Consider the following 18978-nt stretch of genomic DNA (forward strand, 5'->3'; position numbering starts at 1 on the left):
GGAATGAGATCTTGCCATTTGCAATGACGTGGATGGAACTGGAGGGTGTTATGCTGAGTGAAATAAGTCAATCAGAGAAAGACATGTATCATATGACCTCGCTGATATGAGGAATTTTTAACCTCAGGAAACAAACTGAGTGTTGCTGGAGTGGTGGGGGGTGGGAGGGATGGGGTGGCTGGGTGATAGACATTGGGGAGGGTATGTGCTATGGTGAGCGCTGTGAATTGTGCAAGACTGTCGAATCACAGATCTGTACTTCTGAAACAAATAATGCAACATAGGTTAAGAAAAAAGAAAAAGAAGAAGATAGCAGGAGGGGAAGAGTGAAGGGGAGTAAGTCAGAGGGGGAGATGAACCATGAGAGACGATGGACTCTGAAAAACAAACTGAGGGTTCTCGAGGGGAGGAGGGTAGGGGGATGGGTTAGCCTGGTGATGGGTATTAAAGAGGGCACGTTCTGCATGGAGCACTGGGTGTTATGCACAAACAATGAATTGTGGAACACTACATCAAAAACTAATGAGGTAATATATGGTGATTAACATAACAATAAAAAATTAAAATAAAATAAAATAAATAAAATACAAAAAAAAAGAAATACTAGTTGTAGTAGCAGTAATATCATATTACCAATAATACCAGTCTCCTCCTGCTGGATGGGAACCCCTGGGATCCTCTGGATGACTTTGGTGGTAAAATCGTAAATGAGTTGCAAGAGGACATAAGAGACCTATGGATCCAGGAAAGATTCCACATCATTTACCTCCCTGAAGCCTTAACGGGTAAGGGTGATTTGGGGGAAATGTAGGAAAGTCACAAGTTTGACCTGCACACCTCATGAAATCCATGGGTTAGATGCCACCTCTCCAAAACCCTTCAAATATCATGATCTTCATCCTCACACATCACCCCCCTCCGAAGTCTGGAGGGCTTAGTGAGATAAATTTACTGTGTGAACAGAGACCCAGCCTGAGGTCTAGAAAGTGACTCACCTAAGGTCATCCAACAGATCATTGTGGGTGGGATTATTCCAGGCTCCAGCCTCGGGATCCCATCCTCTGGACCATGCCATGTAGCATCCTGGAGACCATCCCAAGAGCAGAAGGAGGACTTTCCAGTACAGGGAACTTGACCTTCAAGTCCAGTGGGTTATTCCTCTGCCTCAGAGTTACCCTCTTATGGGGTCTCCTAGTTCACAGCGGGGAGAGGAAAATATGACTCTTCACCAATCTCTTTCCCCAAATGTCCCCGTTCCCAGCGCTGAGTGACACCCAACATGATCTGCTGGCCTAGTTCATGAAGGAGAGGATCCTGCTCCAGCAGCAGGAGCTGGTGAGAAATCCCCAATGGCCAACGTCCAGGGAGGACGGTGAAAGAATCAGAGTTAAGAATGACTCTGAGGAAAAAGAGATAATGGAGGTTTGCTCCAGGAAGGGAGACAGGATCCTGCTTCGGCAACCGGGAAATCCCTGGCTCCATCTGCCTCTAGGGAAACACACCCAGTGGGTATGAGGCTACCTTAGGAGGGTCTCTGTTTCCATGGCAACCCCTGCAGAGGTCCCCCCTACCCCCCCCAGTTCTAAAATAGCCATATAGGAACCCAGGTTTGGGAACTCAGGGGCTCAGAGTCATACCCCTGCTTTACTAACAGTTACCATTTGGGGATTGCTCTCTCTTTTCTCTCTCCTCATACATATATATAAGTACGTATGTGTGTGCGGACAAATGCATATACATATACACACATTGCACACGTGTATGTACATGTATGCACATCTAACTCCAGATGCCACTATTCTACAAGGGAAATGTTAGCGTAACTATTTTGCAGCTGAGGAACCAATGCTCAGCATTTTCCAATAATGTGTCCACAATCACACTGATCACAGGACACAACCAGGACATGACTCCTGGCCCCCTTGACTCCAAAGCTCTTGTCCTTTTCAGTTACCCTGCATGACCCTCTTGGGGACAAATCTTCTCTTTCCGACCTCAAATGCTGACCTGTAACATCGGATACTGTTTATTTTAGGAAAGGAGCATCCTGGAGCCCAACTTCAATTACTCTGGGAACATCCCTTTCACCCTCAAACCCAAGCTCCTTGCCCCACTCCAGGATGAGGATTTGGCCATCACCTATGGCCTGCTGCAGGAGTGTGGCCTGAATATGGAGCTGAGTAGCCCCAGTCAACCTGGAATCTGGAAGCCAAACAGCCCGTCTGCCCTGTATGGGACCCTCTCCATGCTGCAGTGGCTGGCAGTCAGTCCCGAGAGGCCTGGCCCCTCCCCAGTCTATGCTGGGAGTGCCCCTGATGAGCTCAGGGGACCTAGGGCCACGACTTCTGCCATTCCGGGTAGCATGGAGCCAGGGATCGGCACACTTGAGGGAACGTTCTGAAGTGATAGATCTGTACCTTGCTAAAGGTTCATGCAATTGTCAAAACTCATCAAATAGTATCTAAAGATATGAGCATTTTGCTGTATATTAATGCTACTCCAAAACAATGTAAACAAACACTGAACTCTAGTAACAATATGAATTGTTTGGGGTCAAGTGTACTGATAATCTGTAACTTACTGTGAAATGCATCAAAAAATAAGGTGATTAATGAAGGGATAGAGAGATAGATATGTGACCAAGAAGAGGTGGTAAAATGTGAAAAAAAAAGGGGTTTTTTTTTCTTTTTTATTCTTGAAACATTTTCGTTTGTCTAGAATTGCTTCAAAAAAAATTAACCCCCCCAAAATTATACCTGTGTATTGATCATTATATGTTACTTTTCCAAATTATGCATTTTGAGCTATTTTAAAGGGAACACTGAGGGGTGCCTGGGTGGCTCAGTCGTCAAGCGTCTGCCTTCGGCTCAGGTCATGGTCCCAGGGTCTTGGAATGGAGCCCTGCATCAGGTTCCCTGCTCAGCAGGAAGCCTGCTTCTCCCTCTCCCACTCCCCCCTGCTTGTGTTCCCTCTCTCGCTGTCTCTCTCTTCTGTCAAATAAATAAATAAAATCTTAAAAAAACAATTAAAAGGAACACTGAGAGAACAAAAGAAGAGGTCTTAGAAATTAAAACTCGAGGGCCCCCTCGCCTCCACCCGCCTTTCCCCTGGCCAATTTGCCTTAAACTCCCTAAAACCTCCACAGCCCCAGTTCCTGCTGCAGCTGGTCTCTAATTGACAGATGATGACAAAGCCCAGCCACGCAGCTCCATCCTTCAGCAGTTAAACCACCAAAGGGAGTGGGGTTTTCTGTGTGACTGTGGTACTGCAATCGATGGCATTTACTTTGAAGCACGTAAAGCTGTTCTGGCTGCCTGTAGCCCCTCTTTGAGAATGCTTTTCCTGAACCTTCAGCACAAATGAATCTCAGCAACATGAAAATTAGTGCCAAGTGTTCTGATCTCATTTTGCAATTTATGTATTTAGGTAAAATTGTGACTGCTCCCTCCAGTTTTGAGCAGTTTAAAGTGGCAATGAACTCCCTACAGCTGTACAACGTTCCTGAGTGCTTAGAAGACATACAGGATGCAGATTGTTCTGGTTCAAAACTTTCATCTTCTGCTTCTAGCAAAGTGAACAGCAAAATGATATTTGGTGTAAGACACAGTGGCTAGAAATGGCAGTGAAGCCAACAGGTGGTGTGCAGAGCCAAGTTCAACAGTAAATACACCACACAATCAAGAGCTTGATGAGGAGTCTTTACAATTAGGCAATTTTCCCGAACCACTATTTGATGTATGTAAAAAAGAGTTCAGCATCCAAATTATCAGCTCCAAAAGAACACGTGTCACGGCACTTTGGACAGAGTTTTACCTGTGATAGTTGTGGATTTGGCTTTAGCTGTGAAAAATTATTAGGTGAGCCTGTGCTAACCTGTACTAACAGAGATTCGTAACAAAACACAAGATCCTATCACAAAAGAGTAGATATTAGAGATGGAAAAGATGGTACTATCAAAGCTGAATGTGGTGAAAAAGAACCTTCCAAAGCATTTTCTACACAGACAGACGAATATGGAGGAGACACCAGCCAGGCTGCTGCTGATTCGACTTCAACAATGGTGAGCAGAAAGAGTAGCACAGCGGAGTCTGAACTAGCCAGCGAAGAAAAAAGCAGAGCTGCTGAGAGGAAAAGAACCATTACCAAGACGGAGCCAGAAGATATTCCTACAGACAAACTGAAAGACTTTAACACTATTAAAGTTACTGATAAAGACTGTAATGAATCCATTAACAACGATGAATTAGATGAACTTGAAAAGCCATTTCATAGATACTACATTGAAGAAGTTAATGGTATTAAGAAAAGTGGTAGGAAAACTCTAAAACCTCGGATGTCGATAAACGCTGATGAAAGAGGTGGTCTAGAAAACATGAGGCCCCCTAACAACAGCAGTCCAGTACAAGAGGATATGAAAATGCATCCTGTGAGCCGTGCAGATTCACAATAACCGAGCAGGACCTGTCATCTCATTACTTAGCCAAACACATTGATCATATCTGTGCATGTGGGAAATGCGGACAGGTCCTTGTTAAGGGGAGGCAGCGTCAGGATCATGCTCAAAGGGGTGGAGAACCCCAAGATCTGACAAGGAACGGGTTAGGAAATACGGAGGAGAAAACGGACATGGAAGAGAATCCTGATGAGCAGTCAGAAGTAAGAGATATGTCTGTGGAAATGCTGGATGACTTTAGGGACAATCATTTCCAGATAAACAGTATCCCCCAAAAAGCAGTTATTTATTTAAACATTCTGCCTGTCCTTCTCAATGTCCTAATTGTGGCCAGTGTTTTGAAACTGAAAATCTAGTGCTTGAACACATGTCTAGCTGCCTAGACCAGGATGTGTTTAAGAGTGCCATCATGAAGAAAACGAAAGAGATCACAGACGAAAGCATTTTTGTAATCTGCGTGGAAAAGGATTTTATCAGAGGGGCGACTTAAGAGAAGACTACACTGTTCACACTAAGGAAAAACAGTTCATTTGTCGGACACGTGGAAAGCAGTTTTTAAGAGAACATGAGTTGCGACTGCACAAAGGCATGGCCGGGAATGTTTGTTCCACCTGTGATCAAGGAAACCTCAGAAAACATGACCATGTACGGCACATGATTTCTCATTTAACTGCTGGCGAGACTAAATGCCAGGTCTGCTTTCGGATAATCCCAAATACGAACAGCTGGAACAGCGCAGGGATGTTTATCTGCATACATGTGGAATACGTGGAGCCAACTTTGAGGAAAGATATGAGATCACATTATAATGCCAAGCATTTTAAAAGAATATAAGTGATTTTCTACTGTGCTAATGTTTAGTTGATAGCAGACAAAACACCAAAGCAAAGGATATGAGCTATTCAGAAATTGATTTTATGAGATGAATTGTTGGGAAAAAATTTCAAGGCCCTTTTAATACTTTTGTTTAGGATCTTAAGTATCTACATATTAGGTGTTATTAAATGTTTATAATTTTTATTCTTTCTTAATAGAATTCTTTGATTTTAGTTTGTTTTAGCTATGATTAAAATTCCTTTTCGGGCACCTGGGTAGCTCACTCAGTTGAGCCTTTGCCTTCGGCTCCAGTCATGATCCCAGGATCCTGGGATCTGGCCCCACTGATGGACTCCCTGCCCAGTGGGGGGCCTGCTTCTCCCGTCCCTCTGCCACTCCCCCTGCCACCCCCCCGCCACTCCCCCTGCTTGTGCTCTCGTGCTCTCCCCCCCACCTCAAATAAATAAATGAATTCTTTAAAAAAATAAAATTACTTTTCAATGTAGACTACAAGTGACTGTTACCCCTTCAATGTCTATTAAACTTTAGTTTTTTTATTAAAAAAAAGTAAAACTATAATAATAAAAACTCAATAGAAGGATCAGAAGGTAAAGTTGAGGAGCTTTCCCAAAAAGTAAAGTAAAAAGTCACAAGATGAAAAATAAGAAAGAAAAAAATAAGAAATTTAGAAGCCTAACAGCTGGATAAAACAAGTTCTCAAAAAGAGAACACACACACACACACACAGACAAATGGAGAGAATACCATCAACAAAATAATTCAATAAAATATCCCATAACCAGAATATGAGTTTCCAGATTTAAAGAGCCCATCACATACCTGACACAAATGGATGAAAATGGGACCATACCAAAACACATTTGTGTGATGTTTCAGAACATGCAGGACAAAGTAAAAATCCGGGGAGAAGAATAAAGGTTATTTACAAAAGATCAAATATAGGGGGCGCCTGGGTGGCTCAGTCCCGTTAGGTGTCTGACTCCTAATTTTGGCTCAGGTCAAGATCTCAGCGTCCTGAGATCAAGCCCTGCCTCAGGCTCCCCACGGGGCATGAAGCCTGCTTGAGATTCTCTCTCTCCCTCTCCCCCTCCCCCTCTAAAAAAAAAGAAAGAAAAAGAAAAGAATAACTTTAAATTACAACCACACACAGCAAACCAGAGGCAATGGAACAATGACTTCCTATATTTTGATGGAAAATTATTTCCACCTAGAAGTCTACATCAAGTTTGAAGGTAGAATAAGGGCATTTTCAGACAAAAATTTTTAAAAATTACTGTCTATGTTCCATTTCCCAGAAAACTATGAGAGGATGTGATACAACAAAATGAAGAGAGACCCAGGAGGAAGATATTGGCTACAGGGAAAAGATTTAGTGCAGAATAGAGACAGGGGCATTCCCGGCATGACAGCTGGGGGGGAGGCGGGGGCAAAGGACAAGTAGTCCCCATCTGAGCAGATAGGAAAGCTTAGGGGGAGATTTCTCCAGGAAGAGCAAATTGATAGAATGCCTCGAATCTGAGCTATTAAATACAAGATTTAAGGAACTGGCAGTTTGGATTTAATTAGATAAAAACACATAGAAAATAGAAGGAAAAATAAACAAAAAATGACCATGAGAAACAAAACAAAAATCCTACAGGAGAGGGAAAATAATTACGGTTTATTAAGAGCTGAGTAGTGTTTACATAGTCATAATTGTGATGGGACCCGTGGTGTGGTGTAGAGCCAAGGAGACCCTAAATCCTCATCTTTCCGGGTGTAAGTCCACGGACAATGCCTAAAACTGAGCAAGGTTATTATTAAGAGATGTCAGACACAAAAGGTCACATATTATATTATCCTGTTCATATGAAATACGTAGAAGAGGCAACTCCAGAGAGCCCAGAAAGTACATCACAGTGGTTAGGGTGGGAAGTAATGAAAATATTCTAAAACTGACTGCGGTCATGGCTGCACAAGTCTGTAAATATACTGAAGCCACTGATTTGTACACTTTCAAGGGGTGAACTGTATGGCTTGTGAATTATATCTCAAGAATGCCCTTTCAGCAAGAAATAAGGGAGGTAATTACCAAAACAAGCAACACATTTAAAGTGATTGTCTCTGGGGAGAAGCAATGGAAGAAAGGGGGCCAGGAAAGAGGGGGTGGGATCGGATCAGCTTTGATTCAAGAACACAAAGCCTAAGCATTAATGTAAGTCCACACGCCGTTATTGAAAGCTGGAGGTTCACCCCATGCGTCAGGGTCAGGGCTGGAGAGGGTGGGGTACCACGACACCGGGGCAGGGGCCGGGCTGGAAACCCTGTAGTGCTAGACGCAGGTTCTAGAGAGTTCCTGCGCTGGGCACAGCCTACAGTCCGGAACGGTCACCCAGCCACCGCCTTACGGGCAGCCACCCAGGGCCTCAGGTGGGTGTGGGCGCCGGGGATCCCGGGTCCTGGAGGGGTGGCGGGACTGGGGGGCAGGGAGGGGGCCCCAGGCAGGAGGGCAGTCCCGCAGCCCCCCCTCCCCGCCCCCCCCCCCCGGCCTCTCCCGGCCTGTCCTTCTCTGCACCCGCCCCCCACCCTTTGGAGAGCGTCTACTTCCCCTCCCCGATTCCGAGCTGGCGCTGGCGCTGCCCTCAAACGGTCCCCCAGGGTCCTCTCGGTCACTACCTGAGCCAGCACCATCTCCCTTAGGCGCCCCCGCAGCCGCCCCTCTCCGCGCTCGTGTGGACGCGCCTCTGGCGCCCCCTACAGGCCTGTGCAGGCCCGCGCTTCCCCAGGCCGCAATTACTTTGCGGGGGCCCCTTCCTCCGTAGAAATAGAAAATATTGTCATTTAAGGCTGTGTTGGCCCATTCCCAACAACACGGAAGTTTCTCTTTGACTTTAAGTTGGACAGAAAAGGAAAAAAAGATTATTGGCATAAAGACGAATATATTAATATTCTGTATTAAGACACTCTCTTAGACCTAAAAGCTTCTTTCTTTCTTCTGATTTTAAAGTAAATTAAAACATTTTCATGGGCCCTAAAAGTAGCGTGGGCCCTGGGCACCGTGCCTAGTGGCGAAGCGGGTCCCTCAGCTGCCTCCTTTCCCTGGGGCTGCAGACAAGGCTGGCCCCCACATCACACTGGAGCCCTGGGTCCCACTCCCCTGGACGGTAGTCGTAAGCTCCTGCAGTTTCCTCTTTCCAGTGGGCGGTGAGTGCTGGTCCTAAAACACGTGCACCGGCTTGCAGTGTCACTGCCCTGCTCACAAGCCTTCGGTGACTGCCAGGGCCCACCTCAGGAAGGTGCTCACAGAAATGGCAAACTCCATCAAAGACGTAGGAACAAAATGCTACTGGGGCCCACCGGAGGGGGAAACAGAGGCTCACTCTAGATGCCTCTACCCAGAAAACTCAATTATGTGTGCTAAGGGGAGCAAGGAGAGAGAGGAATCCCTGTTCCCCTCTCATGCCACACCCATCTCCTCTCCCTCCTCCTGCCCACCTGGGCACCCACAACCTCAGCAAAGCAAGCAAGGCCAGAACACAAAGGGTAACAGCTTATCAACATATGCCAACATCAACTTGTTAGTCCTCATAACAGTCCAATGGAGGATGTACTGTTATAGATAGTGATTGTCTATATCTTATATAAATATGAATAAATTTCTACTTTACAGCTAAGGACACCAAGGAGCAGAGAGATTTAGTAATGTTCCCAAGAGAACACCTGTTCTAAAACTAAGAAGGGAGTCCTTAGCCTTGGAGCTTCTCCAGGTCCCACACTGGCAGGAGGGGAGTGATTTAAAGGCTATTTCCAGGGTGGTTTTGACCACGTGGGATTTCCACGTATCTGCAGACTTCAGAACCCAGCCCTGGGTCAGAAGCACCTGGGAGAAGTCTGCTCAGGGCTCCCCACTCCTCACACTTCTGCTGGAAACTCAGTTCAGCTGAGACTTCACCAAGGTCCCCACAGCCTTGTAGGACACCTGCCCTCTCTTCGCTCCTCCAGGAACATGTCGTCCCTGTTTGCAAGGGACGCCGGGAGTGTGGTCAGAGAACTGGGCAGGAGAGGGGAGCTGGTGCCCGCCCACAGCCTGAATAGCGCCCCACACCTGCGCCCCTTCTGCCTGGTGAGGAAGAAGCACAGACGCCCCCCCTGGCCTTGGGACACCCCCTTCATCCCTACAGACTTCTCCCTCATGGATGCACTGGAGCCCAGCTCCCCCATCCCAGGTACTTTCAGGTGGGGCCTGTGGGTAGCAGAGTGTTGCAAAAAAGACAGACTCGCGTGGCTGAGAAAGCAGACAGCCTCTGCCCAGACACCCCGTGGACACCTATCCTCCATGTAGGGGAAGGATGAACCCATGTTTTTCTTCCTCCCGTCCCCAGTTGTGTGATAAGTAATGATAATTTTAAACAACAGTAATGGTTTAACATGGGTCAAGTGCTTGCTTGTGTGTCAGAGCCCATGCTGACAGTTCCTCAGTTAATCCTCACAACCACCCTTGGGGGAAGACCCTGTCACTCTTCCCTCCCCTTTTTTAAATGGGGCAACTGAGGCTCCAAGAGTTAAGTGGCTTGCTCAGGGTCACACCCAGCCAGTAAGTGGTGGAGGCCATATTGGACCCCAGGGCTGAGGCCTTAGCCACGCTCAAACCTGCCTTGCTCGCCACCTGGACCTCTCTTCCCGCAGAGTTGAACCGGAGCCAATCCATCCAGACCCGGGAGATGGTGGCAGGAGCCGTGACGGGGGCCATGAGTGTGGGCACCGGGCTGCCGGTGCAGGTGACAGGGAACAGTGGGGTGATCCACAACTCCACACTGACTGTACACACACTCATGGTTTCCCCTCACACCTGGGAAACTCTGATGAAGAGGTGAGAGTCCTGTGGGCCAACCAGGCCGGCGGGGCTCTCCTGGCTGAGGTCTGTGGGCTGGAGTAGGGATCAGGGGGCAGGAGAGAAAAGCCCAAGGCTCCGGCCAGCTTGAGGACCTCCAATGAAGCCCCTCTGAAGAGTGGGTTGGGATGGGAGAGTCCACCATTAGCAGAGAGCCCAGGGGCCCAGGGACAAGGGGGTGGGTGGTGAGAAGGGCTTATTTTAAGTCAGATATTTCAACCTAGATGGAAAACAAACAAACAAACAACACAAAAAAACAAAACAGAAACGTGGTAGCTGCTGAGTGGGAGGCAATAGGGAGTGTTGAAGATTATGGCTAACTGCGGACACCAGCCTGCCTAGAGCTGAGCCGCAGCTGCTGGGGCTTTTACCTGGCAGGACTGTGAGCTGGGTGGCACCATTTCTTCAGAGAAGCTAGAAATTGAGATTTTTGTGTGAAACCTACCAATTTTAATATTTTCTCAAAAATTCTGAACACCTCATGGGCCAAATAAACATAAGCCTTTCATCCAACTCAGCTTGTAGAAAGCCACATGGTGGCCTCTGGTCTGGACATTTTATACCTTGTAGAAGACAGATGTCACACTCCCCTCAGTTTCTCTCCCTTTCTAGCCACCCCCAAGTAACCTTAAGCAAGCAGTCCCTAAGTCCAGGCCAGTCACACCAGGGGAGGCCTGGTCCCAGGAGCATGCCCCACCCCTACACACCCTTACAGGAAACTGAGGACCCCGAAGCCCTCGTTCCTCAGGGAGCTGCAACGCCGGAAGGAGAAGGAGAGCCTGTATGTGGTGACAGAGGCCGTGGAGACCACGCATGACACCATGCTTCAGAGCCTCAGCAACGCAGAGGGAGCAGGACGGCCGGTCTTCCTTGGGCCGGGCCATTTAAAGGTGCAGGGTGTGCCCCAGGGGTGCAAATTCGGGTGTGCTGGGGATGCTGGCAGCCACCAAAGAGCTCCCACTCCACCCTAACTCCTGCTAAAGGGCTGCCCCACTAAAAATCGCCCCATCTAAACAAGAATGGGATTCCTGGGTGCTTGTGTTGTGGCTCTCAATTCTGATGACACGTTAGAGTCATCTGGAAAGCTGTTTTGGTTTTTTGTTTTGTTTTTGTTTTTTTTAAGATTTTATTTATTTATTTCACAGAGAGAGACACAGCGAGAGAGGGAACACAAGCAGGCGAGTGGGAGAGGGAGAAGCAGGCTTCCCCCCGCCCCCCCAAGCACAGAGCCCGATGCGGGGCTCGATCCCAGGACCTGGGATCATGACCTGAGCCGATCATGACGCTTAACCGACTGAGCCACCCAGGCGCCCTCTGTTTTGGTTTTTATTTGAAAATACCCAACACTGCCCCGCCCAATTCTGTTTTCATCGGTCTAGAATGGGCCCCACTGGCTGGTATCTTCTAACTCCCTCCAGATGATTCTATGTGCTGCCAGCGTTGGTATCACCGAGGAGGGGGTTTGCATCAGCTTTGGAACCAGGCACACCTGGGTACAAATCCCAGCCCTGCCCCTGGCTAGCTGTGTGGCCTCAGGCAAGTCACTCAACCCTCTGAGTTTGCCAGTTCTCACCCCGGAGGAGAACCAAGGGAGATTAGGCAGCAGTGTGGGGAAGTTGCTGAAGACACTGGTGCAGGGACACTCCGTTTCCTTCCATGTGCCTTCCACGTCCCAGATCTGCTCCTCACCAGCTCAGTCCTTAGGTCATTTAGTGCCTGTGGGCCTCAGGTCCCCATGGTGACATAGGAAGTGTGGGACCCACACTAGTATCCTGGGGCTCTGGGACTCTTGTCTCCCACAAGTTAAGTGTGACTCAGCCTCACAGGAATGCAGGTGCGTATGGATCACCTATCAGTCAATCTCTAGCTTCCGTTGCTGAATACTGTTTAGAAGCTAGAACACAGTACAAAATGTTCTCTATCGATTTTTCTCATCCATCCCTCCTGATGATCCTATAGGGTGGGTACTATATGTCAGGTTTTCTGGGAGCCGAACCTGGAGCTCAAAGAGGTTAAGGGGCACCTGGGTGGCTCAGTTGGTTAAGCATCTGACTCTTGATTCTGGCTCAGGTCATGAGGTCAGGATTGAGATGGAGCCCCGCATCGGGCTCTGTGCTGAGGGTGGAGCCTGCTAGAGATTCTCTCTCACTCTCTCTAAAAAAAAAGAAAAGGAAGGAAGAAAAGAGGTTAAGCTCCTTCCTCAGGAGCACACAGCAAGCAAGTGCTAGAGCCAAAATCCAGACTGGGCCTACCTGGGTCCAACACCCATGTGTTTAATCAAACCGGTTACACTATAACACCACCTCTGAACCCAGCAGATGGCTGGCCTTCTAATCAAGGGTTATTTGAGATGTCACTGAGATGTTAAAATATGCAGCCTCACTCCACTTGCCAGTTGTGGGAAGGACAGGGGACAGTATAAGGGGAGGGAGGGAGTAGCTGAGGGGCAGAGAACCATCTTGGGGCTACCTGTTTGCTGCTGATTTCTTATTCTGTGGGACTCCAGGTGTGTCATGGGACTGGGGTCAGTATAGGGTAGCCAGCCTTCCCAGCTTACCGGAGCGAGGGCTGTCCTGGGACAGGGGACTCTCCGTGGGAAGGGCCAGGACAGTGAGCCAGCCTGGTGGTGAGTGACGGACACCTGAAATGACGGTGGCTCTAAACAAGAAGAGGATTTCTCTCTTAGGTGAAAGTCCAGGTAGGAGCCTAAGGCAGCGGCTCTGCAGTGGCGGATCGTAGTGATCAGAGACCTCGCTCTTTCTGTTTTGTCACTCTGCCACTTTCTGGTGCGAGATGGCTGCTCTAGCCCCATTACTCATGTCCACAACGCAGCCGGCAGAAGGGAGAAAAGGATGTGCATGCTCCACCTCCATCCGTGTGCACCCCACTGGCCAGAACGTGGAGCTGGATTCAGGCCAACCAAGCGCCAGGGGAAAGGAGGTGTTGGTTTGTTGTTGTTTCTTAAGATTTTATTTATTTGAGAGAGAGCGAACGCGTGTGCATGCGCATGAGTGGGGGGAGGGGCAGAGGGACAAGCAGACTCCCCGCTGAGCGCAAAGCCCAAGGCAGGGCTTGATCCCAGGACGCTGAGATCATGACCGACCAGAGCCCAGATCAAGAGTCGGGACACTTAACTGACTTAACGAGCCGCCCAGCCGCCCCATCCTACTGTTGCTTTTAAACTGCACTTTCCCTGTGGGAGTAGGGTGATAGCAGGGGGCCCCTGCGCCTCCCAGGGCTTGCCCCCGCCGCGCCGCGGTTTCCACCTCTGAGTGAGAGGGGATGACTCAAAGACCACTTGGAGGGGATCCGGCTGCGGTGCCTCATGACTCCAGCTCAGCGTTTCCCAAAGCCGGTACCCCAAACTCTGGACAGTGCTTAACAACACTAAACGAAACCGTTTCTTTACTTTGGGACTTTTTAGAGCTTTTACCATGCCAATGTGTATTGCTTTGACCCCAGAACGCCTTGGGGTTTTTTTCTGGAAATATCTTGTATGCAACCTATTTTGCTGTTCTTGCTGCCTGAGTGTTCCCCATCCCCTGCTTGTGGATCTTCCTCTCCCCTCCAACCTCTAAAACCCTTACACTGATCACCAAGAGAGACCCATGCCGTCCCTCCTCCTGCATCTCCCCGTCCCCTGCTCCTGTCTGCCCTGAAGACAGCTTCCTGCTGGTCCTTGAGTCCTGTGTGGACTTGAGGTCCTGTTCTCCCTGTCTCCTTCCTAGCTCCAGGGTCAGAGCCACATGGCCAAAGAGAAGGCAGTGACCATCACCCAGGGCACTGTCCTGGCCTACAGGGTGCTGCAGCTGGGGATGAGAGAGGACTGCTGGGGTAAGTGGAGGCTGGAGGCGCAGGGGCAGCAAAGACAGGACTGCCTCTGGGAGGGCTGGCAGAGGGGCAGGGCTACCTGCACACGTGGAGCAGCGAGAGAAGACAAGACTATTTCCCAGTGGCCTGAGCACTCAGCCAGACAGCTCCACCTTCTGGCAGCTCTACAAGGATCTGAGGAGCAGGGAGGGCCCCCGAGGTCAGCTGTCCAGGAGGGCTTACAACCCAGTCTGCGCCCCACTTAGCCCAGGAGTGGGGGGGGGGGGTCAGGGAGAGGTTGCATTTGATGGGAGAAAGGGCTGTGTCATCTACTTAGCACAGAGAATCATGCGGACTGGGTGGTCCTGCCCATCCTTAGCACAGGGGCAACCAGTGGGAGGTGGGGGGTTTGCTCTCCCAACAATGCTGCAGCCCAGAGATGGGCTGGGGACTGAGCCCAGGGTGGGACCGCTCTGATGTTCACATCTGGCCCACTGAATCTGCAGGGTTGGCCTTGGGTAGGGGGAGGAGGAGGAGGTGGAGGAGGATCCAGCCACCCTTGCCCTCTGAAAAGAGCAGGAGCCTGAGTCCAGTGCACTGAGGTCTGAATGGCGGCTTTGCCATTTGCCCTCTGTGTGGCCCTGGAGGCGTCAGCAAATGTCTCAAGCTTCAGCATCCTCGTCTGTAAACGGGCTCGTGCTGCCTGCCCACAGAGTGCTGTGAGGCACAGGAGATGAAGCTGTGAGGCCCCTGGCTCCCTGGCCTGCACACCGTAGGAGCCCCATAATTGCTAACTGTCTGCCTCCCTCTCAGGCACTTTCCTCTTTTGCTCCACCTGTGCTCCCACACGGCTGTTCTGTACCTGCCTGAAAGAAAGCTCGGTTGAGACTTTAGTGGAGGTAAGGAGTCCTGCCCAGGGCCTGGAAACCAACCAGAAATCATCCCTTCCCACAGAGAATGCCCTGACATTGCTCTTGGGGTCCCTTCCCTCTACCATGCCATCACCCCATGTCCAGGGGCGAGGAGGGCCATCTTCCAGCTGAAGCATGGGCTCTGAGCAGGAGGGGGGGAAGGAGGAAGGAGAGTGAGGTGCAGGAAATAGGGAAAGGCAGGGGTAAGACTCCTGACTGCTACCTGCTATGTGGTGGGTACTCAGTAAATGTTTACGGAAGGAAGGAAGGGAAGGACGGATGGACGGAGGGAGGGAGGGATGGAGGAGTGGAAAGTAGGCACAGACAGGAGGGCTCTGCATGAGGTGGGCGCTTCACCAGGCCAGGACTGTGACACCAGGGCCTCCTGGTTAGGCGGAATATCTGGGCAGGCTAGCCCTGGGCAGGGGGCCTGCGCCCAGGAGCTGGGCGGACCTATCCTCTGCCCACAGCCTCAGCCTACAGTTGGGCCCCCGGTGAGGAGCCCAACTTCCAGGGCCTGCAGAGGCAGGCGGGTGTCCAGCTGCAGGACCTGGCCACGCTGCCCGCAGAGCTGCGGCACCCGCTGCTAAGTGCCCTCCAAGAGCTGCTCCAAGACCCTCGGGCCCTGCAGGAACTCGAGGACACGGTAAGGGGCCCATAGCCTGGACCAGGGGCTGGGGACTGGGATCCAGGAAAGGGGGGCGGAACAGGGAAATGAGAAGCAGGAGTAGGGATGTGCTCTGAGTCTCGGAAGCGCCCAACCTTGGATGGCAGCGTGAGGACGGCCCCGTGGTGACCAAGCACGGGCCTGTGCCAGCTTTTGTGTCAGACACTCGCTGAGCATTTGCTCACTAAAGCCCAAATGAGGGACCTGGCTCAGCACTGCTGGCGTCAGAACCCAGGCTCATTCCATCCTCACTGGCATCAGAGGGGGCACAGTGCCAGGGGGTGGGGAACAGGAGCTTGGAGGATTGGGGGCAGGGCTAGGGGGCAGAGGAGGAGACCCACAGCCTGTCCTTGCTCCCCTTTGCCCCTGCCCTGCAGATGGAACAGGCCCTGGACACTGGGGTGCTGGGACAGCTGGTTGGCCCTGGGGGCTTCATCCTAAGCACCGTCCGGAACCCCTCAGGCAGGCTGTTGACCTCGAAAGGCAGGGCCATCCTCTGCATTCTTGGAGCTCCTGTGGGTAAGAGGGATACACAAGGGGCTGGGGTGGACAGGAAGAGAGTCCAGAGGGAAGTCCTCCCAAGGCCCCTGCCCAGCAGCCCTTGTGTTCCCTGACCACCCTCTCTGAGTGAGCCCTCTCCTGTCTGTTCTGTGCTCTGGACGGTCCCAGGCCGTTCCCACTCACATATGATTCTCTGTCCAAGCTCCGTCCAAAGTCAGCATGGAAAAGCACAGCCCCCATTTCCTCATTTTGCTTGTGCATTAAGTGAGGGTAATTGGCACTCACCTTGCAGGATGCTCCAGCCCTTCCTTCAGTGATGATTTACTGAGCACCCACTGTGTGTCAACAAGGCACCAGGAAAAACTGAGGCAGCCGCTCTCCTCTTTCAGTCTGGAGTGGGGACAGACATCACACCAATATAGACAGAATTACCAACAGCATGAGAGTGTCTGTCCAACCCAGAATGGAGGCAAGGCCCACAGAGGGAGGTAGAAATAGGATCCCCTCACTGGTGGCCTGCAGTGTGGACAGAAGTGCTGCGGCAGGCGGGACAGAGGCTTTGAAGCCTGGGCCAGGCTGTTCTGTTGTCACCTTAGGAAGGTGGGATCTTCATTTCCCAGAGCCTCCTTCTCTGGGTTCTGGGTAGAATCCCCCAAAAGAGGAACCACCATGAGATTTGGGGAGCAGAAGTGAAGTAGTGGCCATTCATCTCTGAAGGATCCCTGATGGACAGGTGCTGCAGTGCCCACAGATTCCCAGTGCTTCCTCCCAACTGCTCGTGCTGCTGACTAGAAAGGCCTTGGCCCTGTCACCACACACAGGGAGGCCACAGCTCCCCATCAGCCTCTACCAGCTGCCTCTTGGCAGTCCCCTTCCCACTAGCCTTCACGACTTTCCACCTTGCTTTCTGCACTTCAAGCCATGGCACTCCCTGGGCTGTCGTTGCTTGAACAAGTCAGCCTACTCTGCCTCGGGATCTTTGCACTGGGCATTCCCTCTGCCTGCTATACTCTTCCCCCCAAATATTCACAAGGCTGTGTTTACTGTTTATCATCAGCCTCCTCCTGCCAGAAATATAAGTGCCACGAAAGCAAGTGTTATTATGGTTTGTATTACTCATATGCTCGATCTACTGAACACATGTTTGTACATCATGGTGCCCAACATCCATTAGGTCCCTCCCCATGCATGAAAAGGAGATTGAGGGGCAGAGATGCCCCCATGGGGCTAGAGGCATGCTATTCACCAAGATTGGAGCTTCATGTTTGGAATCAGGCCAACCTGGGTTCTCACTGTAGTTTTGCCCCTGACAGGATGAGGAATCACCATTATCCTGGCTAATAACCACCTTACAAAGCCACTGGGGAGCAAATGAGCTAATGTGAAAACCCTTCGTAAAGTGAAGCCCACCATCCACTCTTCATGGGTTGTGTTTTAGGGAAACTGAGGGGTTGGAAGGGGTGGCAACTTGCTCAGCACTTCCAGGGCAGGCACAGTTCCCGCCTTCTTGAACCTTCTCAGGAAGGATGGCCCAAGAGGTACGTAGTAGAGCTTGTCTCCACTTTAGGGCTCCAGTATCCCAGCCATTCCTGGGTTACTGGGCCCACGAGGAGACACGCAAGATGCCTCAGATGCTCAGTGGCCCTCAACCCCTATCTCTCAACAGTGCTCAGTGACATCCAACATTGCCTGCTGACCCAGTCCATGGAGAGAAGGATCATGCCCCAGCAGCTGGAGCTGGTGAGAGCCTGCCTCCAGGACAGGGTGTGGAGGGAAGATATCTGGGGGAATATCCCAAGTGGTCTGTCGGGGGTCCGGTCCGCAGTCCCTTGAGAGCCCTTTATCAGCACTGACTCACAGAGGGGGCACTCCCTGGCTCTCACTTCTGAGTGCCCAGGCCTGTGCAACCTCTGCTGGGTGGGCCACATTCACTCACATGTGGGTTTATTGATTATACTGAATCCATACCTTCTGCCACCAGGCCCTCTGCTGGGGCTGAGAATACAAAGTGAAAGAGGTTCCACCCCTCACAGTCTGGTTAAGGGACTATGCAAACCAGTGACAACAGAGAGTGCCTGCTTTAGCTCAGACAGCTATGGGGTGGCTTTGGTGGCTATGAGGACACCAACTACAGGGTTCAGGGGCATTTCCCAGGGGGTGACCCCTCCATGCAGTTCATGAATTCATGGATGAAAAGATGGGGGAGGTGGGAGGCAGAATCCAGGCAGAACAGCACAGGCAGAGGCTGGGAGCTACTAGGGAGTGTTGGAAACCAGTGACTCCAGCCAGTGTGTGAAGAGCAGTGTTGGGGGTACACTATTTTGCCAAGCCTCAGCTGTAGTGGGAGATGGGGGGCGCACTGGCCCCAGGCTCCCACCCTCAGGGTGGGTTCCACGGATGCAGGCCCTGGGAGACCTGCCTGTTCATTCTGGGTGGTTCCTTGCAGGTGGCGAGTATCTTAGAGCCAAACTTTAATCAGATGGAGGAAACCACCTTCTCTCTCCCACTAGAAGTCCTCTCATCCCTACAGAGTGAGGATGCAGCCCTCTCCCTGAGCCTGGTGGAGAGCTGTGGACTGGAGCTGCAGGGGCCTAGCCAGCGACTCATGTGGGACCCTGACCTGGTACCACAGCTCTCTGCACTCTATGGGTCCCTTGCAGGGCTGCAGATGCTGGCTGCACCCAGCCCCGTAGCCCCCTAGGCCAGTGGCTGGGAAGGGTGCCACATCCTCCCCTAGGGTTCCAGTCCTCCTGCCTCCAGGGAGCTGCTGGCCCAGGCAGCCATGGGTGATTATGGGCTCCACCAGGACTGGCACACACGCTTTCCTCCATCCCTTTCAGGACTGGTCTCCAGACATTAGTCACCCATCCAGATGCGAGGGGGCGGGGCACACATTAGTGTAGAGTCTCACGTTGGATCAGAATTCTTC

At 51.0% G+C, this 18978-nt stretch overlaps 1 protein-coding gene and 1 pseudogene across 1 annotated transcript; both read left to right on the forward strand.

Moving 5' to 3' along the window:
• Positions 1 to 1299: 1299 nt before the first annotated feature.
• LOC112822994 (zinc finger and BTB domain-containing protein 1 pseudogene) lies at positions 1300 to 5345 on the forward strand (annotated as a pseudogene).
• A 4645-nt stretch (positions 5346 to 9990) lies between these two features.
• On the forward strand, positions 9991 to 18750 carry GSDMC (gasdermin C). Its single transcript, XM_073892673.1, has 7 exons — positions 9991 to 10139; positions 10876 to 11050; positions 13889 to 13994; positions 15352 to 15527; positions 15926 to 16067; positions 17716 to 17789; positions 18580 to 18750. Exons 1-7 carry the CDS (start codon positions 9991 to 9993, stop codon positions 18748 to 18750), a joined length of 993 nt encoding a protein of 330 aa, XP_073748774.1.
• Positions 18751 to 18978: the final 228 nt, after the last annotated feature.

Source organism: Callorhinus ursinus, unplaced genomic scaffold (genome assembly GCF_003265705.2).
Source record: "Callorhinus ursinus isolate GAN/ISIS: 27379988/994484 unplaced genomic scaffold, GSC_fseal_2.0 scaffold5, whole genome shotgun sequence".
In the NCBI taxonomy this organism is placed as follows: domain Eukaryota; kingdom Metazoa; phylum Chordata; class Mammalia; order Carnivora; family Otariidae; genus Callorhinus; species Callorhinus ursinus.